Source organism: Cynoglossus semilaevis, chromosome 6, assembly GCF_000523025.1.
Source record: "Cynoglossus semilaevis isolate Cse_v1.0 chromosome 6, Cse_v1.0, whole genome shotgun sequence".
In the NCBI taxonomy this organism is placed as follows: Eukaryota; Metazoa; Chordata; class Actinopteri; order Pleuronectiformes; family Cynoglossidae; genus Cynoglossus; species Cynoglossus semilaevis.
Genome location: NC_024312.1, coordinates 4729485 through 4755993, shown reverse-complemented (window position 1 = coordinate 4755993; position 26509 = coordinate 4729485). Strand labels below are relative to the sequence as shown.

Sequence of the window (26509 nt, the reverse complement as noted above, 5' to 3'; positions counted from 1 at the left end):
TTTCTTACGGGTGGCGTGGTGACAACTGCTTCCACCAAACGACATCTGAAGATAAAACCAATAAATAAATATTAGTCAGGAAAACATTAACTACTACATGTCAAAATAAAAGGTAAAAAACACAGCTTTTAACCTTAAACCAGTCGGTGTAGGAGGAGAAGATTGCTGGCCCTTCTAGCGCCCCCTGGCGAGCCAATAGAAAGGCTGTTATCATGTGCTCCAAGTCATAGCCTTCAAAGGCGGAGGTCAGCAGAGTAGACAACAGCTCTGAACGAGGAACAGAAGAGAACCAGGGGTCAAGTGATGATGACAGCTGATAAAATAAAAGAAAGAAATCGATATATCGTCTCCTGAAACAACTAGGACAAAGGTGCTAAAAATTAGGCCTGAATTAGGAGCACGTGGTCACACGGCTGTGTGGTCACACGGAGATGCTGACCTCTGAGGCTGGACTGAGTGCAGGGGTCGTAAACCAGCAGCGTGGACAGGAAGCTCAGGACGTGTTTCCAGTTGACCTCGTGTGTTTCCAGGACCTGCTGCAGGTGATGAAGGAGCTGCTGAGAGCTGAAGGTCATGGACATCTGAGGCACAACATGAGGGGCGCAGACAAAAAGACCAACATCAGTAGAGAGGAAGTCACATTCCCAAAATCCTTATCCAGGACTTAACCATTTCCTTGACAGGATTTTCCAGGACTTTATGTTTTCAATGACTAGAAAACTGGTCCTTGATTTTCCAGAACCCTTTGATCTGACATCATCTGCTGTGTTTTGAAGTGATGGACGCAGCACAGGCGAAAACCAATGATACGTGTGACATCACCAACCTTGCAGAAAAGCGAGGTCAACAGGCGGCTGGACTTGGCAAACGTCCACTGGTTCTGCTGAGACACTGCGTCTGACACTGAGGGAAGAAGAAGACAGTTTCCTTGGATTAGACTGGCTGTCACAGCTACGACAGATCCATGAATCAGCCAATCAGGGAGCAGCTGATTTTACCAGTAAGTCCAGGTTTGTAGGTCAGAGTCTGTGTGAGTGAGTGAGTGAAGAAACGCTGCACAGCTTCAGTCGACGCTGACACTGCACCACTGACCCAATGGTCAAACATCTGAATCCTGGAGGAAACACACAAAGAAAGTGATGTCATCAGTGAAAGTAAATTAAAATTTCTTTTATAAAGAAAAAAAAAGAATAAAATGAAACAGAACCACAGCTCAGGTCCAGGAGTTTTCAGATCCACTTGGCCCAGTACCCCTTAAAAAGTAAGAGAGTGTTAGTGAGTGACTGAGTTAGTGACTGAGTTAGTGGGTGACTGAGTTAGTTGTGCGTGTTGTGTGTGCAGACTCACAGAACAGCATGCTGTCCAGGATACAGCAGCAGATCGTTGACACCTGTGTTGACACTTGTTTCTCTGCTGCAGTTTTTTCTCTGCTCTGGTCAAAACCAGTTTCCACTAAAACTCCCAGCAACTCTGAAACACATCAAACACATTTCTAAATACTGGAATCTCACGGGTGAAAAACAAGTCGTAAACATTGTTGTAGAAGAAAGATGAAGACAGGAGTGGCGAAGGAGACTAGGTCTCGTACTGGACAACACTTGATGCTGAATGACTCTGGTCTCGTCTTCAGTCTGAGGAGGAGTCCAGCAGCAAAGGGACTGGAGCTGAGAAACCCACCACTGTCTGACTCCTTCATCACTGAGGAGGGGGAGAAGTGGTTATCAACAAAGCCGTACGTTTAAAGAGAGGATCAGCCTCAGATGTTTCACCTCAGGAGGACGTAGTTGACAGAGAGGAGGTCAAAAATGTGAAGATGGTATAAAAGCTCCAGACTGGGCCGCTTCTGTGGAAAGATGTGACATCATCATCATCATGATCGGTCAAACTTGGATTCTATAAAGACTGAAACGATCAACACAGACTCTGAGACACTGAACTGAATCACTGGACTTAAAGTCAGTAACAAATGTTTCTGGGATGAAGTTTAAATGTTTGAATTTAACAGAAAAAAAAACTATCTGCTGAAACATGAGGTTGGCTCTGGGTCAGAGCCTGTTACAATGATACCAGGTACAATGCTGTTTGGAGTTAATAATTAAGTGTGTGAACAACCCCCCCGCACACCCAAACACACACACACACACACACACACACACACACACACACACACACACACCTGCTCTCTCCTGTACTCCTGCCACAGCAGTTCAGCACAGAAGACGCCCTGGGACTTCAGCCCTCTGCTGGACTCCAGCAGGACACACAGCTGCAGCTGCAGACCAAAGCAAAGGCCAAAGGTCAAACAGGATGAATGACAGCATCTGCCTTTAACTCACAGTCGCCACCCTGTGGTCATTTCTTTTAAAACCAGAGGAAGGAGGATAACTTTGACCTTTTGCATATTTTACAACACTGACAGAGCAGTGGAGGGAGGAGGGAGGGAGTGTGAGGCATGAGAACATCGGTACTGAACAGTTTTATATCAAAGGAGCAGAAGTGAGTGAAACTTTACACAATCAAGGAAGTAAACAAAAGAATCATCATTATTAAAAATGCTTCATTCTATCACTCTACTGACTCTTTGAGGGGGGGTGAGCATCTGTCGCCCCCCGTCCTCATCCTCTGCAGCTGTGATGATCTTCATCAGCCGCTCCATCACCATCTTCACCGACACCACTGTCACCGGGACCCCCAGCTGTTCAGCCTGGTTCCTCAGCTCACCTGCTGCACGTGAAGAAGAATATGAGAAAATATGAAAACGACGTTATTGACCCTGCGTTACACAGGGACTGTGTTGGTGTGGTGATGTGGTTTGTCATGTGACCTGGAGGTGGTGAACTGACTACAGACTCACCCAGCAGTGACCCAGCACTGACAGAGGGAGAACCAGCAGATGCTGCTGACCTCTGCTCTTTGCTCTGACCCCCCCGACCCCTGCTCTGGTTCAGGTTCTAGGTGTGAAACAAACAGTGACGTGTGTTGGGGTGAAACGCTGACACAGTCGGAGACACAGTCAGCAGTAATAACTGTTGGACATGTTTCCATCAGGAACCTCAAACTGAGCTTTCACACAGAAAACCACTGCTCACTAGGACACCTTCTCACCTCTACCTCCCGGAGCAGACTGCCGACGTCCTGATGCTGCTGCAGCAGCCGAATCGCTGCTTCCTGTAGCTGTTGACCGTCCTCCACTTTTGGTCTTTTCACCACACGACCAGCTGAGAAGACAACAAAATATGTGACGCTTGTACTGTGTTAAAAATAAATAAATGATCTGGTGAATGTTCGTGTCTACTGGTGTTAATGTTCGTGTGTACTGGTGTTAATATTCGTGTCGGTCTGTGTAGAATGGTGAAGAATTTAGTTTTGAAGTTTACTTTATGAATTGAAGAACCCGTGAAGGTGTGCTGAACGACCGACAACAACTCACCGAGGAGACTGGACACAGTTCTCTCCGGACAGACTGACCGACAGGACGCGTTCACTGACATCTTGTCTTCAACTGACAGCGTCTTCGCCGATGACAGTAGACTCTAAAGCAACAAACACGACACTTTCCACGGGTTGACTCGGTCTGTGAGGTTTAAACCGATCACCGTCGTCAACTATTTACTGCTATCCTTCCATGTCCTCCATCTTGATACCCGCGCTCTTCTCTTTCATTGGTCAGTTCGACAGCTAATCAGAATACCGCTTTTTGCAGTATGGGCGGAACATAAACTATACCGGAAGTTTGAAATGCGGAAATGGTTTCGGCGTTACATTAAAAATGCAATAAACAAATGCACCACTTGAAGCTAAAATAAAAATGGATCCGCGGTTAGAATAAGAAATAACATGTGTCACGTTAAAGACCGCTCTCTCGAAGATGTTTAACTACAAACTTTTGTAGTTTTTATAGTTATTTTATCAGCCATGACCATGAAGGGGCATGTTCGTGCCTGTTTGACAGAAACATTATATATAATCTTTTTCAGTCTCACTGGATTTTAAAAATAAAGCTGCATCAAACCTATTTACACCTGAGTCTGTTTTAAATTTGAACACTTGATCGTTTACAGTTGGATCAGAAAATACTAATTATTGTATTGTTAATGAATTGTTGAGTAGAGAAAAGCATGTAATGTGTTCTTTTTCATCAAACCCAGAAGTGACCTGAGCCTGGACCGTCTATCTTATACAACCACCTGATAGTTAGCTACAAGCCTACTGACTTACCTAACTTAGCCACCTGGTTAACAGTCTGTATACTGACTGACCTACTGATCTACTTTAACTCCTCATTCCTGGCTAAGTTTAGTTCAACTGGGGTGGGCAGGGCAGGGCAGGTCATCTCTCTGGCCTGACCTCAGCTGCCCCTCTGTCTTCCTGGACTTGCTGCAGAGGAATTGTTAGGAAGTCTGTCTCCACGGAGTGAGGCAGTGAAAGGAACTCATGAAAACTTGATGCGTTGTGGCCTCATGAATTTTTAACGTCCTGCTCTCTGTCTGGTCTGTTGTGTCAGGATGGTGTGGAGTGGAACTGTATACACACACACACACACACACACCAGCTGCAGAGTGCTGAACAGCAGCGCACCTGAAGGCATCACTACACAAACAGTGACCTTAAACTAGCTCTGCTTGTTCTTCTTAACTTGTGGCTCTCTCTCTTTGTGTGTGTGTGTGTGTGTGTGTGTGTGTGTGTGTGTGTGTGTGTGTGTGTGATCTTGTTTTCTCCGCTGATAATGAAAATTAAATGCCCACTCCCACCCTGGTCACACCCACACCAGTTGTGTGTGAAACAAAAGTGTCCTGTGACACAGAGAAAAGTGTGAATGAAGGAGAGAACAGAAGGAGGTCAGTGTGTGGGATGTGTGTGTGTGTGTGTGTGGGTGTGTGTGTGAGGCAGCCTCCTGAGCTACCGTATCAGTCAACAACACAAACAACAACAACAACAGCAGCAATGACTGTGAGGCTGAGTGGATGAGGATGAGGACCCAGTCTTGTGGCTCAAGTCCTGGTTCTGGGTCCTGATGTTGGTGTGCCAATCATTTAGGATATTTGTGTGGATCAGTGTGACTCCACAGGTCTTTGATGAAGCTGGACTGCTGTGTCCTCTGCGAGGACGAGGACAGTTCTGTCTCTGTTGGACCAGCTGTAACCAGTGACCCAGATCATCACAGCTGTGTTTAAAACTGATGAAGTTTTTGTTTCACCGTCAGAATTTTTTGCATTTGTGAAAAAAACAAAATCCCATAATCTCTTGTCATCTGTCAGAGAACAAACAAAGCAGATAAAACCTGAACCCTGTCCCCAGAACCAGGTCACTGACACCATGTTCTGATCAAATACAGAAACACCATCAGGGTTCTGTCGACTGGGCCTGATCTGTTTTATCAGCTGTTCAGTGGGACAGTCATGTAGAGAGCGGTTGGACGGTCAGGGTTTGACAGTGTTTGTTTGTTGTCAGTTCAGATCAGCTGTGGTTTTGTTCAAAGACTCATTTGCATTAAAACCGTTTTGACAGTTTGAGATGGAAAAGCCAAGAGTCACTGTGGAAAGAAAGAGAAAGAGAAAGAAAGAGAGAGAGAGATTGTGTGTGTGAGAGAGAGAACAAAGACTGTGGTCAGAGTGTTGTCAGGGTAAACAGGTCAACGACACACTGTCAGAGTTTAGTCTGATGGTTGATGATGCTTCATGACACAGACACACACACACGCACGCACACACACACACACACACACTCAGAGCGTGAAACAATCATGCAAGTATTAAAACCACTGCTTCTTACATCTCTGTGTAAGTCACACCCAAGAGTGAAAAAAACAGGAACATCACACACACACCCCCACCCATTCCCGTAAACAGACGACGTTCATGTGTTTCCCTGACTCACCTCTCAAACCAAAGTCCATAGAAAAAAAACAACATTTTTAGGAGCAGAACTGTGACAAACTCCTCAAATCTCCCACTTTCTGTCTGCGTTCTTGCTCTCATCACAAAACTTCATCTAACTCAGATCATCTGTGTTTCTGACACACATGTTGGTTCCTCTACCATCTGAACAAAGACCTCAGGAACCAGTAAATCTGCTTCAACAATTATTTTATTCATTTTTGTACTTCAGATCTTCTGTAATACTCACATCACAGACTTCACAATCAGTCATCAGTACTTTTAAAAACATCATGGACTTCCTGTTTGATTCCCTCCCAGAACCTCACCCGACCTTCGCCCACACCAGCGGCCGGACAGGGCTAAGACACGTGGACCTTTTGTAAACATGACGATACAAAGTTGTTGGGTTTTTTTTTTCAGTTTTTCAGGATTACAAAAAGTAATCTGGTAGAAAAATATCTTTCAGAGGTTTTTCACTTAGTAGGAATATTTACACATATCAGTACATCACAGTATAATCTGATTTAAAAGTACATCATGTAAAATTACCACAGAAAATGTGTCACCAGGGGGCGTAAAAGACCTTTGGTTTTCATGACAAATATGAAAACGAGAACAGAAGAATCACAGAAAAGGTGAGTTCACCGTCCGGTGTTGAAATGATAACAGTGAAGAGGAGGTCGATGATTGTTCGTCCACAGGTCGAAGAAGTTCAAAAACCTTAAAAACAACAACAGAAATGGAGCTACAATCAAGAGTCACTTCCTGGAACTGCGGCAGGGGCGGAGCAAAATCTGCGCTGGGCGTAGAATCCTAGAACAATGAGGAGCATTTCTGTGGTGCTGCTCAGCGCCACGATGAACGGCGCCTGCGATGCAAAGTCGGCCTCCACGCGCCGAAACGACAGCTGCATGACCGCCAACGCCAGCAGGCTGTTCTGGACGCCCACCTCGATGCTCACCGTCTTCATCTGGGGCGTGGCCAGGCCCGCCAGTCTGGCCAGGACGGCACCGACCACCAGTCCCAGCAAAGGCACCGTCACTCCCACTGCCACAATCTGAGGCCTCACGTTAGCCAAGATGGAGGCGCCCATTTGGTAGGCCATGAAGATGCCACCAGTGATGAGCACAAAGCTGAAGGGGCGAATGAGCGCCAACAGGACGCGGGTGAGGGCGGGTAGCCGCAGCTTGACCAACATGCCCAATGAGATGGGGATGGCGATGAACAGGAGTGTTCCCAGGATCTTTACAAAGGGCACGTGCAGCGCGGCGTGGACGCCCAGCAGGCGACCATACAGCGCAGACGACAGTGGCATGGCCGCCGCCGCCACCACCGTAGACACCAGGGTCATGGAGATGGCGAGGGTGACGTCCCCGCCCAGGAGCAGGCTGTAGAGGTAGCCACCACCGCCCCCTGGTGCTGAGCAGGTAATGACCAGACCCAGGGACAGAGCTTTGGGCAGCGAAGCTAGTCTGGACACGCAGTAGGCGTAGAGTGGCATCACCAGGAACTGCCCTAAAACCCCAAGGATCAGGGGGACCGGGCTCTTGAGAAGCCCCCGCAGCACCTCCACCTCCACCTTACACCCAAAGGCACACTTGTTGACGAAGATAAGCGGCAACAGTGCAAACAGCACGGGGTTCTCCGAGAAGTGGGAGAGGCCCCCGGACTGGATGAGCTGCGTCACCGGGTCGTCACTGTCGGGCGCCACCCTAATGGCATAGTCTGTCCTCTCCTCGATGAGGACTGGCGTTGAGTCCTGGTTCAGGTCCAGCAGCTGGATCTGCAGCTGGGCCCAGCCTGGTGACCCAGAACGGATGCTGATGATGTAGCTCCCAGCCGGACCTGAGTGGCCGCCATCGCTAACGTTGAGGATGGCAAGAACCTCTGGGTCTAAGGAACGGACTCGTACCGTCTGCTTCCAACTCTGGCGGCCCTTTCTGCTGGGCGCCGCCGTGCTCTGGTACTGACTGGAGATCACGATAACGCCGTTGGTGTTTTCTGGAAACTCAAACTCCTGAGAGGAACCGTCTCCAATCCTGATGTAGCTCCCAGATCCAGCAGCAGACCCTGGACCCAGGTCGGTCTTGTTCCTGCCCTCCGCTGTCAGATTCGCGGTGGCTCTAGCGCCACCTGTGAGCAGGAGCAGGCAGCAGATTGTCAGTGTGCTCCTCATGTTGGTGACAGGACACCGCACACACTCGCTTCTCCCCCCGCCTCTCCTGCGGCCTTACACTGCCGCAAGTCTCCTCCACAGCGTTGTACTCCTCATTCTAGTTTCCGGTTCGAATCGTCGGCGGCCCCCCCCCCCTCCTCTCCCCCCCCGCCTCTCCTGCGGCCTTACACTGCCGCAAGTCTCCTCCACACCGTTGTACTCCTCATTCTAGTTTCCGGTTCGAATCGTCGGCGGCCCCCCCCCCCTCCTCTCCCCCCCCGCCTCTCCTGCGGCCTTACACTGCCGCAAGTCTCCTCCACAGCGTTGTACTCCTCATTCTAGTTTCCGGTTCGAATCGTCGGCGGCCGCCGCCTCTTCGTCTTGTCTGATTCCCATTTTCTCGCAGCGTTTATACCGGAACCTAAACATCACCCCGCCCCGTCCCGCCCCGCCCTGCACGAGCGAAGTCGAGCGGAGCTGCGGACCCACAGCAGCAGCGACAGACAGCGGCAGTGGTCTCCCCAACTCACACGGCCCTGAGTCCGGCCTCTGTTTCACCGACTGCCCGTTGCTTCACTGACCGTGTTGAACAACTGAAACTCGGGCTCGTCTTCCGTGTCTCCCTTTGTCTTCGCGGTGACGTGAACGCGCAGCATCGTCTTATCTGCGGTTTCGAATGTCAAGCTTTCTGCAATCGCAGAATTGACAGACTTCCTGTCTGGTAGTTTCAAAACAAAAGCTTGTAGCTTATAGCGCGTCGTACGTTGTTTGAAATCAACCAATCAGGTGCATTAATAAGTGTAAAAGGCGAAATAATACGACCGAAATTGGACGAACGGAAGGAATAAAAACGTATAACCGCGCACGTAATGTATTTGTATTGTTGTGGGTTAATATGACGAGGTATGGTCGTAACCACAACTTAGTAGAAAACCACGAGCATTTGTTTCATAAAGATAAACGCTTTACTTCCTGTCTGACTCCCTGTAATGGACGGATCTTTGACAGAAATCTCCCGAATCCAGTGGGCGAGGAGGGGGGCAGGGGGGCGCGCGTCAGATGTGTTCAACCAATCAGCAAGGGGGAAGACCCTGACCGAGGATAGCGTCATGGTGGTGGTGGTGGTATCATACCCAAACACAGGATTGTGAAATACCTACATTAAGTAAACTACAGGTTTAAACAGTGTTGTCACGAGACAAGGGTGGGCGGAGTCACAAGACTGAAAACCGAAAGGAAATGTTTTAATCAGAATTATAATAATAACAGTTTAAAACAGTAACGGCAGCAGCAGTTATAGTAACAGTAACCTGACACCCGTTCTGTCTTTACAGTCCAAACAAACAGAGAAGCCACTCCACTGTAACTGTAAACCTCTGTCAGTGAGGCCAGACCGCAGTGACTTCTGATCCATCATCAGAGTAAATGGATCAGTCACATGAGTCCAAAGACATCGATCCACGGCCTGGGAGCCACAGTCAGGGAGAACAGCTGAGCAGACAACAACAGGACAGACGTCGGTCTGAAGAGAGAATCTTCAAAAGACCAAAGTCCATGGAGAAAATCGGTGATTTTTCTCTCTCCAATTACATTCTGTAAACATTTCAATAAAACTGTGGTTTATTTTGACGAAGGAAAGAAAACAAATCCAACTTCAAGAGAAAAGACTTTAATTTTCATTTATATTTACTGTATACTCACTTGTATAGATCTATACAAGCCCTAGGTGCTGCACATAAATAAACAATTAAACCTGTGTTAAACATCCACACCAGAAAACCTCAGGTTGGGGTTGATGCTCAACAGGAAGTGACCTGGTGAACAACAGACACGAGCTTCCTGATACAGCTACAGCATGAAAATAACTTCAACAACAGCTGATTCTCATCACATCAAACAGGAAGGGTTTCTTTGCAACTCCAAAAAACCGTCCTCAATCCGATGGGAACGTCAAGAACCACCGTGGTGTTAGTTAGAAAAACATTTTTCAGTTTGGTTTCCTTGTCCAGGAGATGGTCGAAGGTTTTTACATGTGGTTGACACAAAGATTCAAACATGTCTGCTGCTCTTCATGTACCCACTGAAGACTGAACCACACACCCTCATACCAAAGTCCAGAGAGAAAACCAGTGATTTTAGCTCCCAAGGACAGAGTGTGTTTATCCTTGACAATGTTAAAATGTCCCTCACTCCGTTAACCTCAGGTCATACATTTCTTAAAACAAACTCAGGATAAATGACATCTGCAGAGACAAACTAGAATTGTTCAGGCACTGATCAGACATGAAGCACCAACACCTGCAGCACAATAGAAGGCATTCAAAACCAAAGACACATTCAGGCACAAAAACAAATCAGCAACAGGAATAAATCAAGAAAACAATCAGGACAGTGTGTTTGGGAGAAACATCGACGACCGGACACATCTGTCAGTGTTGGTGAACAAACGTCCGAAAATGTCTGCTGTGTCCTGACGACCATCGACTCCACGCTGGTCATACGTCAGTGACAAGGACAGAGCTAGTGTTGGAGGGTTGAGACCTGCAGGACTTAGAGCTGCTCTTCATGAAGAGTGGCATTAGCTTCAGGTGAGCTAACTAAGCTAATCTACCCACTGGTGCAGGTTAGAGTTTGTTAACTAGTGTTTGTTAACCTGTGACCAAACCTAAACCAGCAGCTGTTCTGTTCTTTATCTAATTGATTGGTGTGAAGTAATGAAAAGAATTTTATTTTCCTTCTTTCACTCTGTCACTGGTTCAGTTTATAAAATAAATATTCTGCAGATCAGTCACTGGACTGAACTGGAAAGAGAGAAAGAGAGAGAAAGAAAGAGAAAGAGAGAGAGAAAGATAATTAAGTTTTTATGGTAGGAATAGTTCCACACACACACACACACACACAGCTCCAGTCGTCCGAGTCCAAACAGCCATGATGCTCCGGTGCCTGGTTGCTGTGGAGAACCTCAGTTCCGTAGAGCTGCTAACCTGGAGGAGAAGGAGAAGGAGGAGAGCCGACGTCAGTGACTGAGGTTCTGTCTCATCAACTCTGACGTTCTGGTCTGACTGGACTTCCAGGTCTGCAGGGACCAGTGGTTCTGGACCTGCCCACCCACCGTCGGGACAGCAGGTCCTCCTTGTCTTGGATGCGGGAGCTCTCGGCGCCCACGGACGTGGCTCCGGCAGGCAGCTGGTTCAGCTGGTCCATCAGCTCCAGTCCGCTCTGCTCGGCGATCTGATGGATGAGGTCGTCCACCTGATCCTGGGGCGTGGTCAGAGTCATGGCTGCGCCCATGGAGTCCTCCATCACCTGGGGGAAGACAGAGACAGAACCACAATCAGAACCAGAAATACTTCATTCAATCCTGTGGAGGAAATACTTGGTATAAGTATTACAAATACTCATATATACACATGTATATGTTGGGTCCATGTTCATAGCGTCACCAACGCTGACAACAGGTTCATGTGAGGACCAGCAGGTTTTACCATATGTTTCATCAACAACTTGAATTTCCTGTCAGACTCACTGAGGTGTGAACGTCCAGGTTCTGGACCTGACTTTCAAACTTGTCCATGACCGCTGAGACCTTCTGCAGGTCCATGGAGCCCAGAGCCTTGTCCAGAGCCTTGGTCACCTGACCCATACTTTTGGTCACCTGAGGGCAGAGAGATGGAAGCCTTCTTCATCTGTCACATGAATGAAGAAAGCTGACGTGTCAGCAGGTGGTGCAGACAGAGGCTCACCCCCTTCATGGTGACCGCCGTCTGGACCTTGGAGGCCACGGCGTCCACTCGTGACGCCATACGCAGCCAGTTCAGACCTTCATTCTTTTTCCTGATGGCGTTTTCAGCATAAACTCTGGCACAGTCCACGTTCTTCTGCTGCAGAGCCTATCAGAGACGAGACCTTCAGACACTGCCCTCTGCTGGCAGATGGGCTGCAGCAATAACATGGAAATGAACTAAACACTCACAATAAAATATTGTACGTTTCAGTAAATAATAAAGACTTAAACGATATGACGATCGGTTATCAATCAAATGAAATGATCTTGTATTTAATAAATAACTGACTTGTCATCGTGACCCAGCACACAACCAAAGGTGACCTCTGCGTGTCACTGATCACCTCACCTTCTTCACTTTGGCCTGTTCTTTTTCTGAGTCTTTCTCTGCCTTCTTGGCCAGTCGCTCCAGCTGCTTAGACGTAAACTGGGAACAAACATACGAAACAAACAATGTTGTCCTTCAAAAACAGTTTATACCTTCAGAAAGACCTGAAGTTACATCAAACTCAATGAGATTTACAGTCACAAACCTTGAATTGGAACAAAGTATCTGTAAAAAAAAACAACAAACAAAGTCAGGAATCTGCAGGTATAAATGTTAATGTTATGTTATAAAAAAGGAGTTTTACAGGACAAAATTAACAGGACAGTTGTGTGGCGGAGCTTCCTCTCGTTATAACCTTCATCTACAGTCTTACAGAACTGAATATTTGGATATAATATTATTTAATTTATGCAATGATTTTTATTGATTGATTTTATTTTTTAATTCTAAATTTAATTTCGGTGCATCACTCGTAAAAATCCTCCATTATTTTATTTATTTATTTATTTATAATTAAATTTATCGGTAGAATGAAATTCAAAATTTATATTAAAAAATTCAAAGCTTTGCGGCCACATAAAAACAGACTCAGTTAGAAAAACAGCTGATGATAACGAAGGACTCGGGAGGAAACATTAACGAACCACCAATAAAATCGCTGTTTGACGTAACAGTCGGTTTTCCGTGTAGAAAAACTACGTCACCGACTGAACTGTGTGAGTCATGGTTTAAAACTGAGGAAATGACAACTGGTTTGTCTGGAGGTGAAACATTAAAACACAGACACCGACGTTAGTGACGTTATTTAATAAACAGTAATAAAAACTAAAAACTAAATAAAAACTAAAGTCGAAGTCACATTAAATGTTTAATCACATTAAACCTGCCTGCACAGAAGACAGCAGTAAAAACCAGATCAGCTTTGACAGCGAAACCAATAACCGCCCATGCTAACAAGCTAGCATCGAGACTAACGTCTATATTTTTAACAGAAAGGAAAGTAAATGTGAATAAAACTGCAGCAGTGGAGGTGAAAACATCGACTCACCTTCCATCCTTAGACCGCGGTGTTTCAGATAAAAGGACTAAAACCTGATATTCCACCTTTTCACAAGACACTGTGATTTGTTTTGATAAAAAGTCGGAGGAATTCCACTTCCGTGTCTGAGGCACGGTCACGTGATCGAAAACGTTTGTCCCTTTATCTTCGTCAGTGATTTGCGGCACATTAGACGAGACAGAAGCACGCTACTGCCATCTATTGGTTGTTTCTAAATACACTAATCACGTTGTAAAATTGTTAAAAAAAGAACAAAAATATTTTTGTTTTGTTTTTTAACTTCATTTTCAAAGACTTATATTAATTTCCGTCTCTTTATTTTAGTTTTTACTATTTTATAGTTTGAAATACATTTTGTTTATTATCCTTTCTTTCTCTAACTTTATTATTATTATTATTATTATATTACTGCATCTTTACACACTATATAGTAAAACATAAAGTGTCTTTAATTACTTCAGTTAATGGATATCTGCTAACAAGATGTTGAATTTGAGTGTTTTATTTCAGTATGTGTGTATCTGTATCACACACACCGTATATAAGTATATAATTATTATTAAAAATGTCAATAAATTGCATATATTACTACCATCCAGACTTCATACACACATGCTGTAACAAAAGCCTGCGTCCTCATTCGCCCTTTAAATCCATCAATGCCAGGATTAGTGTGTGTAACATCCAGACAGAGCAGATCACACACACACACACACACACACACACTTCACTTGAAGAAGGAGCCCTGATCACATTTTCTCCTTTGTTGTCTACAGGACTCACATTCATTGGGATATTATTCTGACATGGTGATTGTGTGTGTGTACACACACGCAGACAAGTGTGTGTGTGTGTGTGTGTCAGACATGACACCCAGGGATGTGGTGACTGAGGACTGATGGGGTCCACAGTGAGTCAGCGAGACACAGCCGAGGAGAATCCAGGTGAGAATGAACCACACAAGACTTACAGACAAATCATCAGACATCAACGACTTGAACTTAGTGAACTTATCAACAACTGGACTTTGGTCTGAACTAAAATCACTGATTTTCTCTGTGGACTTTGGTGTGGAAGGAGACAAACCTCTTAATTAATTCGTGTCTAGTTGCCTAACAGAACTTTTCAACCTTGACCATGACCTGGATGACTGAGAATCTTCACAGACATTAGTTAGAACACTGTGGTTCTGTTGGATATGTTGTTTGGAGATGTGACTGTCAACCATAAAGGTATAAAGTCCAGTTTAAATGTCAGACCAGAGCAGTGGATCACAGATTTAGCTGTTCTTTCTAAATTATGAATAAATAAAAAAAATATCTGGTATTTTTTTGAAACAACAAAATTCACACTGACATTTTGCAGGACAATTAGTCAGATGTAGACACAGCACTAATGCTATTAGGAAATTAGAACAATCCAATTTAAAACAGCTGTCATCGACACACACACACACATTGATGTTCACAAGAAGGAACAGGAACATGTTACTGACCAGTTTCATCTGTTCAGGACGACAAACCTTCAATGTTCACAAAAATAAAATTAATATGAAGATCCTGGTCCGGACCTCAGAGTCCTGGACCATGAACATCTGGAGGTTCTCCAGAGAAGACTGGACTGTGGTACCAGCAGAGAATGAAACCAGAACCACAGCAGTCTGTTCTTCAGTAACCAGGAAACAGAACCGACTGTCTGTAGAGTTTGGTCAAATGTTTTGTTGACGTTTACAAAGTTGAGAGAATCTGTAGAAAGACATCAGTAAATATATATTTATAAATATATAAATAACCCTTCAGTTGGTCAGAGACCGACCGACTCCTCTGTCTGTTTCTTGTCCTTGTCACAGACGGTCAGTGTCCTTCGTCTCAGTCTGGTTCTTCTTCTTGTCCGCCCGTCATCCTGGTCACTGCTCCGTCACGTGACAACATCTACGCCTCCGACTCCAAACTCACCATCGCTGATGCTGTCAAAGAACAAAGGCCGACGTCCAGACCCATCGTGGTGGGCAGGAGGTTCTGCAAGAAGTGATTCCAGTCAGGTGAGACCACCAGACCAGATCACAGGTCCTTTCAAAATAAAGTTCAATCTGATCTGATCTAAAAAGCCACACTGAGAAATAATGTTAAAAAATGTAAGAACAAACCCCACCAGGGGTCAACGGGAACTGCAGCAGTGAAGGGAGACGGTGGTTCGTCCAAAAACAGATGTTCTTCAGGTTCTTCCTCCCACACACACAAAACACAGACTAGATCAACCGTTCACCCTAAACGGACCACAGGTGTGAATGTGTGTGTGAATGGTTTAAAATGTGACGCTGCGATGACTGCTGGGATCAGCAGCGGATGAACTGAAGACTCACAAATAAATGACATCAACACTTTACCAGTAGGCGGCGATAATCCGTCAGGACGGTGTGCATCATCGGTAGATAGAACAGAAGGAGAGAGGGCGGGGCTGAAACATCAACAAGATGGCGGCGCCCACTGTATAAAACAACAGCTGGTGGTTTTTCTTCAAATCTTTGTATTTAGTTCGTTGACTTTCTTCAACAATGGAAACAACCACCGAAGAAGAACGGGACCTTATAAAACTGAAGTCTGTCAAAGACAATAAGACATTTGTTGTCCCTCAGAACGACAGAGTAAGAACAACGAACACGATGTTATTATTTCCAATAATGATTTTTTAATAAATCGTTTTTTTTCCCAATAATGATTTTTTAATAAATCGGTTTTTTTCCATGTCTGTAAATCTACACTGTATTGTTTATATATTTATGTAACTTCCGGTCTGTGGGTCTTTTTCAGTTCGGCAGCTGCAGAAGTGTCCGGGAGTTTGAGAAACTGAACCGAATCGGTGAAGGAACCTATGGCATCGTGTGTGAGTGACCGACACTAAAGTCTGGATTATCGATTAAACCGGAACTTTATGAACTTGTTTTTTTTCTCTCCGTAGCTAGTTTAAAAAATCGTAAGTTTTTCTAGCGCATGAACTGATGTGTTGCCACTGGTGTCAGAAATGAGTTACAGAATTAAAGAATATTTGCTTTGTTACTGCAGGATTAACTCTGTAGTAGGAGTGACAAGGGCTTGTACACAAGTTACTGGAACTGTTTCTCCAAATCAAACATTTAATTTGTATAATACTAATAATAAAGTAATAAAACATTTTTTAAGTAATAATAATAATTATTTAGTGGAGATTGACAGTGAAGACAGGGACTAAACCTGATCCTGATCCTGATCCTAGACCGAGCCCGGGACACAAAGTCAGACGAGATTGTAGCTCTGAAGAAGGTGAGGATGGACAAGGAGAAAGACGGTGAGTTGACGACCTGACCTCTGACCTCAGACATGGTGGACAGGATGTCCCTGACTGCTGGACTTTTCTGCCCTGCGCTGTGTCTGACAGGAATCCCCATCAGCAGCCTGAGGGAGATCACTCTGCTGCTGAGACTGCGACACCCCAACATCGTGGAGCTGAAGGAGGTGGTGGTGGGGACGCAGCTGGAGAGGTGACACCTGCGCGCACACACACACACACACACACACACACACACACACACACACACACCCATCCGGGGGGCTTTCGTTCTACCTTCTCTCTCTCTCTCTCTCAGCCTGTTCCTGGTGATGAGTTACTGTGAACAGGACTTGGCCAGTCTCCTGGAGAACATGCAGACCCCGTTCTCTGAGGCTCAGGTAAAAACAGTCCCTGGTTCCTCAGTGGCAGCTGTCGGTCTGTTGTTTGACATCCTCTCCGTCTTCAGGTCAAATGTATCGTCCTTCAGTTACTCAGAGGTTTGGAGTTCCTGCATCACAACTTCATCATCCACAGGTCTCACTCACACTCACACACACACACACACACACACACACACACATGTTCATGGTGGTCACTGTGGTCTGTGTCTTGTTCTCAGGGACCTGAAGGTTTCCAACCTGCTGATGACGGACAAAGGCTGCGTGAAGATCGGTCAGTCTCTGTCCGTCTCTGTCCGTCTGTCTCTCAGGTCTGATCGGTTCTCTTAGGAACTGTTGCTCACACCGTGTCTCTGCTTCTGTTCCAGCTGACTTTGGTCTGGCCAGAACCTACGGGGTTCCACAGCAGCCCATGACCCCCAGAGTGGTGACACTGTGGTCAGTCAGGGTGGTGTTCCCTGGATCCCCCGTCTCTGTGGACATCCGTCCGTCCATCACTGCCTCTGCTGTCACCTCCTCTCTGTCCTAATGTCCTCTCTGTCTCTCTGTCCATGTGCAGGTACCGGAGTCCAGAGCTCCTCCTGGGGACGAAGACTCAGACCACGGCTCTGGACATGTGGTCAGTTTCTGTTCATCTTTCAAATAAACCTGAGAAGAAAAAGTACCAAGAACTAGAGCAGCAGGAACAACAGTTCCAAAACGTTTTCTACTGCACCAGGAACAAGGATGGCACCAGGAACTGTTTTCTACCTTAGAAATAAGAACCAAAGAAACAGAAATGGTTCCTGGACATCCGTGTTCCTGGTACCAGCCAGTGGACACGTGTGCTCTGGTACTTTTTAATACTCACCAAAACCAGAGCAGGAAGTGAAGTGTGGTCTGCTCCACAGGGCCGTGGGCTGCATCCTGGCTGAGCTGCTGGCCCACAAACCCCTGCTGCCCGGAACCTCAGAGATCCAACAGGTGGACCTGATTGTCCAGCTGCTGGGGACGCCCAACGAGAACATCTGGCCGGTGAGGAACCTGGAACTGGAACTTCTGCTGACAGTGATGATGATGATGATGATGATGATGATGATGACCTGTGTGTGTGTGTCTGTCAGGGCTTCTCTCAGCTGCCTCTCATTGGTCAGTACAGTCTGAGGAAACAGCCGTACAACAACCTGAAGAACAAGTTCATGTGGCTCTCTGAGGCCGGTCACCGCCTGTTGAACCTCCTCTTTATGTTCAACCCAGAGCGCAGGTACACACACACACAGAGACACACACACACACACTCACCTGTTGGACCCAGTGATGACATCATTTCCTCCTGACACAGGGCGTCGGCCAAGGACTGTCTGGAAAGTTCCTACTTTAAGGAGAAACCACTGCGTGAGTCTCTGGTCTGGTCTGGTTCTGGTTCTGGAGTCTAGTCTGTCAGAACCGTCACAGACCAGAACCAGAACAGATTCTTTTTATCTGTCAGAACTTTCTCAAATAACTCTTTAGGAAGAATCGGTACCATTCATCTCCCTCTGTTTCTCCTTCACAGCCTGTGAACCGGAACTGATGCCCACTTTTCCACATCACCGCAACAAGCGCGCTGCTCCTCCAGTAGAGGGCCTCAGCAAACGCAGTAAAGTGTGACCGGAGGTTGATTCTCTGAATGAGTTCCTTTTGGACCTGATGCTGGACCTTTAAAGAAGACTTTTTTCGTTTTAAGAAACAGTTGGTACTTTTCTGTCTTTGCCCAAGGACACACGGGCATGTAGGTGAACTGACCCTGGAACTTGACCTTTGACCTTTAAGTCAAACAGAGAAGAGTGCAAGTGAGTTTGAAATGTCAGTTTTATTTGTTCAGCTTCAGTTAGTTTCAGGTACAGTGTCAAAGGCCGGCTGTTAACGATGGGCTGACAGGAAACGTCCGACTGTCGTCACGTCGGCCGACTGATGCTAACGCTGACTAAACAAAATGGGTTGGACTTCCTGTGGAAACGAGCCGGAGGTTTGTGTTCAAGTGTAAACGGACTGAAGCTAAAAATCACAGAGAATAAATATAAGGTTGAAGAAAAACACAGAGCATTCTGGGAAATGTAGTCCCAACAATACAGACACCACCGACTTTCTACGATTCATCGGAAAAAGTGCTTCATCATCAGGTCAGATTAGTCTTCAGGTTGGATTAGTCAGTGATCAGTGTTGATGTTTACAGAACTATGTACAGAAAGATGAAGATGAGGTTCAATACTGATCTGGGTGAGGAGGAGGAGGAGGAGGAGGAGAGTTGTAGAGGAGACGCACCAATAAAACATCGATACCAGAGTGCCGTGTCTTTAGTCTCCTCCAGTCTGAATGTTACTGGTTCAAAGTCCATGGAGAAAATCTGTGACTTTTTCCATCGACTCCGAGACAGAACTGAAGAACGGAACTTTTTCTTCACTTGATGTTCTATGAAATGTTGAGTCAGCAACGAAGCCGAAGAATTCACTGAACGACTCATAGATAAAACAACAATAACACACACACACACAACAAAAATGATTCATTAAAACATGAAAACACATTCACTCCCCCTCCCCCGTCTCTGTCCTTCATTTATTTACTGCCAAATTATAACAAAAAGTGCACGGTGGCAGTGAGACGTTCAGGAGCTTCAGTCAGAGTCAAAAAAAAAAAAACAACTCAGTCAGACTTCACCTGTTTGTTCTCCTACATGTGATGATGTGGAGTCTGGGAAGATGAGGAGAAGTGGAGCTGCTCCTGCGGTCGATGCAGTCGGAGGAGTTAAATAAAAACACTGGAGTTAAATCAAACGTTTCTTCTTTCTTTCTGCCTCGTTGTTTGTTTTGTGTCCACCAGGGGGTAGTAGAGCCCAGCAGTGGGCAGGGCAGAGATAAAGGAGGATGTCTACAAGAAGTGATGCAGCAGCAGAGGGAAGAATGAGGGAGGGGGAGAGGCAGCGCAGCAGACTGTGGGAGGGCGGAGCTTCCTGTCTCCCTCAGCCCTCCATCCCAAAGTCCTCTGTGAACTTCTTCACCTTGAGGAGGTCTTCAGTGTTGACGGTCGGACGAGTGGTGGAGAGAGAGCGCAGCATGTCGGCCTGAGAGGAGAGAGAGAGAAACAGGCTTTAGTGAATGTGTGAGGACACACTGTCCACCCATGTGTCCACCTGTCCAGATGTTGTCAAGACCTGGAGACCAGCCCAACAGACTGGCCGTGTGGTCACAGCCCTGTTCTTCTCACACACTGACCCAGTGTTTGGACCAGCTGACCATGAAGACTGTCAGCAGCTGGGAATCATGGGTAAACTAACAATCCTCAGTGACAGTCAGTCCAACATCATCTCCTGTGGTTCTCACCATGCAGACAATCGGTTCCAGCAGTTTATCACTGGGGACATCTATCCAGGTCATCTCCATGGCTGCAGGGTCACCAGGGGAGCATGGGGTCAAAAGGTCGTCTACTATCACCTGGTTGTTGCTCCTGGACGGGCCGCGAACCTGTGGGAGGAAAAACAAACAGAGGTGAGGGAGGACCAAACTGAAGGAACATGGTGACCTGGTACACTTTGACCTCTGACCTTTTTGAAGTGTGTTGCCGACTGGACCTTCCTGACCGGCTGCATCAGAGCATCCCGCACAATGATGCTAATGTCTGCTCCCGAGTAGCCGTCGGTTTTATGCGCCAGTTGCCGCAGGTCAGGCTCACTCAAGCTGTGGGGCGTGTTGCCCAGGTGGAGACGGAACATCTGGGCCCGGGCCGGTTCCTCGGGCAGAGGAATGTAGATGCGCTTCTCAAATCTGAACACGAGAAGGAGGAGGACGTTCACTTCTGACACACACAATTATTAGAAATGACACAAAGAGGGCGCTCAGGAGACTCCTCTTGAAATAGCTCAAAGCTAAGTAACACTAGCATATGTGCTAACAACAATGAAGTTATAGTATAGGAATAGTATTTGATAACTCATGTATCCAAACAGAGTGAATATATTAGCGTCACATCATGAGCTCAGTGGATGAAGTTGTTTTGAGAGAATGCCTTTGATGTTAGCATAGCATTGGTCGCACACATGTTCAACATTGTCCACTGTCAAGTTTTTTTCTGTCCAAAAAATGTTAACATAGATGAGACAGAGTGACGCGTGACCTCTGACCTCCTGCGGATGGCAGCGTCCAGCACCCACGGGATGTTGGTGGCTCCCAGAACCAGGATACCGTCGTTGTTGTTCCCCACGCCTGCAGAGACACAGAACATCAGGCTGATGTCCTACCCTCCCATCCACAGTCACGCTCACCCCCGTCCTCACTCCTGGTCTCACCCTGCATCTGGACCAGGAACTCCGTCTTGATGCGTCGAGCGGCCTCACTCTCGTTCTCGTTCCTGGAGCCGCACAGTGAGTCCACCTCGTCGATGAAGATGATGGAGGGCTTGTGTTGGCGAGCCAGGTCGAACAGGTTCTTCACCAACCTGAGACACAGGGGGAGACAGCGAGGCAGCTGGTCAGTCTGGTGATGAGGTTGGGGGGTGGGTTGAATGAATTCATCTCTGACTGGTCGTAAAGACATACTTCTCGCTCTCTCCCAGCCACTTGGACATGAGGTCAGAGGAGGAGACGGAGAAGAAGGTGGAGTTGTTGGCCTCCGTGGCCACGGCCTTGGCCAGGTACGACTTCCCTGTTCCTGGAGGACCGAACAAAAGGATTCCTCTCCACGGAGTCCGTTTGCCTTAAGAAGACAAAATGAATTAGAAAAGACTCAGCCATGCCTCCCCCTCCACACTGACGGTCTTGTTGAAGTCGTCTCACCTGTGAAGAGGTGAGGAAATTTAATGGGCAGGATGACGGCCTCCTTCAGGGCTTCTTTGGCTCCTTCCAGTCCGGCCACGTCATTCCACCGCACGTTGGGTTTCTTGATGAGGTTGGCACCTGCACACACACACACACACACACCAATAGAGATTTCCGATATTAGTGGTCACTGAACCTCAGCTGTTGCTGTTGACCTGTGTGAATATGTGGAGTTGAACCCACAACCCTTCAGGTGTAGGTCAAGTGCAGACTGAATGAATAAAGCTGACGTCCACTCACCCATGAGCTGCTCCTGGAGTTTCTTCTTCTCTGGGTTTTCTCCCTCACTGTCACTGTCGCTCCTGTTGTCACAAACACACAGGAAACAGTTTAAACCCCGCCCAGTCCAGCCCAGTCCAGTCCAGCCCAGCCCAGTCCAGTCCGGTCCAGTCCACAGTGAAGAGCCCTCAGGCTGTGATCATGTGACCACCTACTTGTCATTGCTCTGCGCCTCCTTGACCGGCTTCTTCCCCTGTTTGTCTTTGTTCTTCAGGTAGTCCTTCAGCTTCTCCGCTCGGTCCAGGTACTGCATGCACTTGGCCCGTATGCTCTCCTTGGCCTTGTCACTGTGGGCTTCATCTGTGGGCGGAACAACGTGAGGGAATGGATGGAGAGGTTATATTTATATGTATATTTACCTTTAGTTTGTATTCAGCACAAATTTGTTTTGCACTACTTATATATATATATATATATAGCCATATCTCAAACAGTTACTCATGGCATACAAGCTGTGTACTGTTTTTGTGTTTCTGTGCAATGACAATAAAGAAAGTCTAAGTCTAAATATAAGTTACTGCACAGAGGCGGGTACAGACAGTAGGGGGCAGTAGTGAGAGAGCGGCGCTCACATTTAATGGCATGGAGAAAATATTCCACCGAGTGCTGGTACAGCCGTAAAGCCTCCTCGTAGTTCTTCGCCTTGTCTTCTTCTGTGGCTTTGGTCACCAGATCAATGGCTTTCTGCAGAGAAGAGAACAGAGACCAGGCCTTTACAAATGTGTACCAGGTGGGGGTGCACCAGGCAAAATAAAAATATAATTGAACACAGCCTTTGTAATAAAATCTCTCTTTTTATATTTTTAATCAGCAACATTCACAGATTGGTACAAAGTCACAGTACAATTACACTGCTGGTCTGCACCAGGACTGGTGAAGCTAACGTTAGCCCTGGTGTCTGTACCAGGACTGGTGAAGCTAACGTTAGCCCTGGTGTCTGTACCAGGACTGGTGAAGCTAACGTTAGCCCTGGTGTCTGTACCAGGACTGGTGAAGCTAACGTTAGCCCTGGTGTCTGTACCAGGACTGGTGAAGCTAACGTTAACCTTTAGGGAATTTCTCCAATTATCATGTGGCAGTGGATGACCTTTGTCAAGAGAAGACTTGGAAATTTTGGATGTAAACGATAATCACAGAACAAAAGCTCTTAGACCATAAGGGTGTGTGTATATATATATGTATATACATATACATATATATGTGTATATATACACATATATATTTATATATGTATATATATATATATATATATAAAATAGATAAATAAATATATAAAATACATGACCATAACCCCAATTGAAATAGAACGAAATTGAAAAGCATAATTCAAATGGATAAATTAACCAGAATCCAAAGTAATTACATCTTCACTTGATCTTAAATTGTGACAAAAACAAATGAAGTTCGGGTTTCTTAGTATAATAGCAGTAGTTATGGCTCGTCTTCAAATGCAGATTATATACAAGGTGTTCAATAATTAGTTGATATTTTAATTGCGTATTTTATTGCGTGTTTACGGTTAAGATTTTTAATCTGCAGCGTTTCGCTGCTACTAATCCATCCAGTGTCGTTGTCTTATAAATATTTCAGTTTCTTTTAAGAACTACTTATCTATATTTATTTTATATGGAATATAAAACTAAAATTTCCAGACATTGCTGACAGACATTTTAATACCTCGTCTTGTCTCTTCTGTTTTCACCAATAGCTCTACTGCTAATCACTTAGCAGCTCGTCGAAGCTAACGTACCTGCAGTGTTGACGTTGTCATTTCATCTCACTTATTCTGCGACCTCTGCTCCAGATTATCAGTCTTCCACTGAAGTGAAAGTTCGAAGAGCCGAGTTCGTTAACAGAACCTTATTAATGCCGTTTTTATTTCAGGTAATAACATGACAAATAATAAACGCTAACAGCGTTAGCACATTAGCACCAGTGACAGATCACAGCTGTGAATGTATTTGTGTTGCTGCCCAACGAACAGCGCCCGGCAGCATAACTCTCGCCACCTGCTGGTGTGGAGTATAATCTACAGGGATTCAGAAAAAAATGGCAATAAAAGACCAAGATAAATCACCAGGATCTGAAACGTGATCACAGGAATAAAACCAGATAAAATAGAGAATATGAGGCCTTTGATCCTGTGAACCGAGTTAGAAAAACTTCTGTGGTTCATTTACAAACTGTAAACACCAGGGTCAATATGCTACTAGTAGATTTTAGACATGGATGTTTCTCTTAACTATTTTCCCTTTCATTCAGGTTCAGTTTTAGTAATCTTCTTTCACCTTTATCATTTTCTGACATTGTTTTACAGATTTGCCATTTTTATGAGTATTAACCATTTCTGGGTTTTTTTTCAAATTTTTTGTGCTGTTAGCTGTGTGCCAACAAAACCCATTTACAGCTAACATGTTTCTCTAGCCAAACATTCCTAAATGGAACCTGGCAGACACAGTGGTGCAGCGGTTTCAATCACGACCCTACAGGAGTCAGGGATGATGTGTAACAGTTTTATTTTGTGTCATATTTACAGCTTCTGCTATGATACAGGAACGGCTAATACTTTGCATATATGACAGACAGACAGGTCGTCGCAGCAGCAGCATCTGAAGTCAACTCTTTTTCCTACGATGATTGTGTCGGACGCAGGTTACAAACCTTTGGTTCACATAAAAAACATTTTTTAAAAGAAGCTCTTGCTTTGCATAGACAGGACAGTGGAACAGTTTAAGGAATGTGGGAACAAAGACATTTTTAAAAAGAATAAAGAGTAATAACAGAAGAGGAAGTGAGGTTTACATTCACAGGAAGTTCAACAGCTTAGTGCATCCAGCTTCAGAGGTCGGCATGGCTGAAAGACATGACCGTTAAAGAGAAGATGAAGAAATAACGAATCACCTCAGTGTCGCAGGTTTTAATGAGAGGCTTCGTATCTGATTGGGTTTGTTTGAATAACAGTCTTTACAGCAAGGACGGAAGAAAACGCCAGCCTCTAACCACAGACACGTTGATGGAAATCAGGACGATGAATTCTTAAAAACACGATCACATATGACTGTCATTCACTCACACCAAAGTTCATAGAGAAAATCAGTGATTTTAGCTCATTCTTTGTGTCTGTTTCTGCATGTACCTGATCATCTAATATACTGATGACTACAGGTTTAAATTGATGACGACGATAACAACAGGAATAAGAGACAATTAACAGTGAGAAAAAATGGAATGAGATAAAGGAAAAAGGATAACAAGGATTTTTTCTCCTTTTAACAGTATGTCAAGGTCAGGCTATTATGATGTACATTTTTATCAAATGTTTACAAGTACATAAGTATATAATACTATTGCTTGTGTATGCTTAAAGGAATAGTTTAGGTTATTAGAAAAGGGCTGTGTAAAAGAAACTAAAACTTAGCGCCCTCTTGTGCTTCAGGAAGGTGTGCTCTGATGGAGACAAAATAATAATTTGCCCCTAAACATAAAGTCAGCTTTGAACTTTTTAAAATGTTCACACATATTAACCTCAGTGTTAGAGAGACTTTACCAACAGGAAGCTGAAGTCCATGAAAAATACAAATAATAAAAACATTAACAAAACACTAGAGTTGTACTTCCACTGCTGCCTCTGTCAGTAAATCAAATGTGTTTGTTCCAAATGAACTTAGCGGATAAAACTGACCATAGGGGGCAGCAGTGGACCAGCAGCTCCTGAGTGTGTGTGACAGAGTGAGTGGTTTTAAAACTCAGTTTCCAGCTGTGAAAGTCTGTCTTACAGTGAGATAAACACATGTCATGACCTGTGTCTCCACAGGGGGCAAAACAACCTGATGGCCCTGTGTTTTCACCCACAGCCTTGGCGTCTCAGACTCAGACTGTGTCGGGTTCGTACAACAGCTGACTGCACTCCAAAAGTCTGAACTATCCCTTTAAAAGTAGATTCTCATATGAGACAGAATAAAAGGAAGAAATACATCACAGAAAGTTTTCAACTACACTTTGAAAAAAGGCACAGTCGGCAATCCTGATTACAATCGGATAATGTGCTTATTTCATACACACACACACACACACACACACACACACACACACACTCTATAGGCGTCAGACGCGTGTGAGTCCGACTGTTTTTGAACTGACAGGCATCAAGGAAACACAGTACACACTGAGGAAACGGTCCAAAAACACTTTTCCAAAAACTTTTCTTCTTCTTCTTCTCTGGTGTTGCTCAGCGCTGTGATGTCATGATGATGTCATGGCTTCATGGTCAAAGGGACAGTGACATCAGCACATTGTTAATACTGCAGACAGGACTGGAATTCTAACTGAAAACAAAGTGTCACCTGATTGGACGAGGAGAGTGGTGACTGAGGAGTGGGAGGAGGAGCTAAGTCTGTGACATCATCAATAACAGGAATGGTAGGATTAACGTGTGTCTGAGTAAAAAAAGTCACGCCGACTTCTTCTGAACCTCCACACCATGAAATAT

The 26509-nt window shown here is 45.4% G+C and overlaps 5 protein-coding genes across 7 annotated transcripts in view; 1 reads left to right on the top strand and 4 right to left on the bottom strand.

The window, feature by feature from the left end:
- fanca (FA complementation group A) overlaps nt 1-4212 on the bottom strand; it is an 11738-nt gene extending 7526 nt beyond the window's left edge. Inside the window, exons 1-14 of the mRNA XM_008311449.3 lie at nt 3431-4212; nt 3106-3218; nt 2855-2951; nt 2579-2724; nt 2177-2272; nt 1770-1843; nt 1589-1698; nt 1348-1470; nt 1208-1253; nt 999-1114; nt 827-903; nt 440-581; nt 134-267; nt 1-45 (exon numbers count right to left, since the gene is read on the bottom strand). Of these exons, the coding sequence (XP_008309671.1) occupies nt 1-45; nt 134-267; nt 440-581; nt 827-903; nt 999-1114; nt 1208-1253; nt 1348-1470; nt 1589-1698; nt 1770-1843; nt 2177-2272; nt 2579-2724; nt 2855-2951; nt 3106-3218; nt 3431-3491 (1380 nt within the window). The 5' untranslated portion in view covers nt 3492-4212. The remainder of the gene's footprint in view (nt 46-133; nt 268-439; nt 582-826; nt 904-998; nt 1115-1207; nt 1254-1347; nt 1471-1588; nt 1699-1769; nt 1844-2176; nt 2273-2578; nt 2725-2854; nt 2952-3105; nt 3219-3430) is intronic.
- chmp1a (charged multivesicular body protein 1A) lies at nt 2154-13334 on the bottom strand. Of its 2 annotated transcripts, XR_003049818.1 has the most exons (8): nt 13195-13334; nt 12352-12371; nt 12168-12245; nt 11778-11924; nt 11561-11689; nt 11147-11340; nt 10917-11018; nt 2154-2176 (listed from the first exon to the last, which is right to left on the bottom strand). XR_003049818.1 is itself a non-coding variant. In XM_025055994.1 (7 exons), the coding sequence occupies exons 1-7, from the start codon at nt 13199-13201 to the stop codon at nt 10997-10999; spliced, it is 597 nt and encodes a 198-aa protein (XP_024911762.1). In that variant the 5' UTR covers nt 13202-13334; the 3' UTR covers nt 9684-10996. The 2 variants fall into 2 exon arrangements, 1 of the variants encoding a protein (XP_024911762.1); XM_025055994.1 differs by lacking the exon at nt 2154-2176 and having other exon boundaries at nt 9684-11018.
- slc10a3 (solute carrier family 10 member 3) lies at nt 6070-9037 on the bottom strand. Of its 2 annotated transcripts, none has more exons than XM_025055992.1 (2): nt 8317-9037; nt 6070-8096 (listed from the first exon to the last, which is right to left on the bottom strand). In XM_025055992.1, the coding sequence occupies exon 2, from the start codon at nt 8053-8055 to the stop codon at nt 6631-6633; it is 1425 nt and encodes a 474-aa protein (XP_024911760.1). In that variant the 5' UTR covers nt 8056-8096; nt 8317-9037; the 3' UTR covers nt 6070-6630. The 2 variants fall into 2 exon arrangements, with proteins under 2 accessions (XP_024911760.1, XP_008309611.1); XM_008311389.2 differs by having other exon boundaries at nt 6070-8108; nt 8329-9036.
- Nucleotides 13335-15627: 2293 nt separating the features above from the next.
- cdk10 (cyclin dependent kinase 10) lies at nt 15628-18583 on the top strand. Its single transcript, XM_008311388.3, has 13 exons — nt 15628-15850; nt 16017-16089; nt 16459-16530; nt 16621-16723; nt 16829-16910; nt 16979-17046; nt 17132-17184; nt 17279-17348; nt 17470-17529; nt 17801-17924; nt 18014-18153; nt 18232-18284; nt 18445-18583. The coding sequence occupies exons 1-13, from the start codon at nt 15761-15763 to the stop codon at nt 18537-18539; spliced, it is 1083 nt and encodes a 360-aa protein (XP_008309610.1). The 5' UTR covers nt 15628-15760; the 3' UTR covers nt 18540-18583.
- Nucleotides 18584-19228: 645 nt separating this feature from the next.
- vps4a (vacuolar protein sorting 4 homolog A) lies at nt 19229-24043 on the bottom strand. The gene is made up of 11 exons (XM_008311387.3): nt 23771-24043; nt 22593-22704; nt 22176-22320; nt 21982-22043; nt 21700-21819; nt 21463-21619; nt 21214-21362; nt 21049-21130; nt 20473-20692; nt 20252-20392; nt 19229-19992 (listed from the first exon to the last, which is right to left on the bottom strand). Exons 1-11 carry the CDS (start codon nt 23789-23791, stop codon nt 19891-19893), a joined length of 1311 nt encoding a protein of 436 aa, XP_008309609.1. The 5' UTR covers nt 23792-24043; the 3' UTR covers nt 19229-19890.
- Between the last annotated feature and the right edge of the window lie 2466 nt (nt 24044-26509).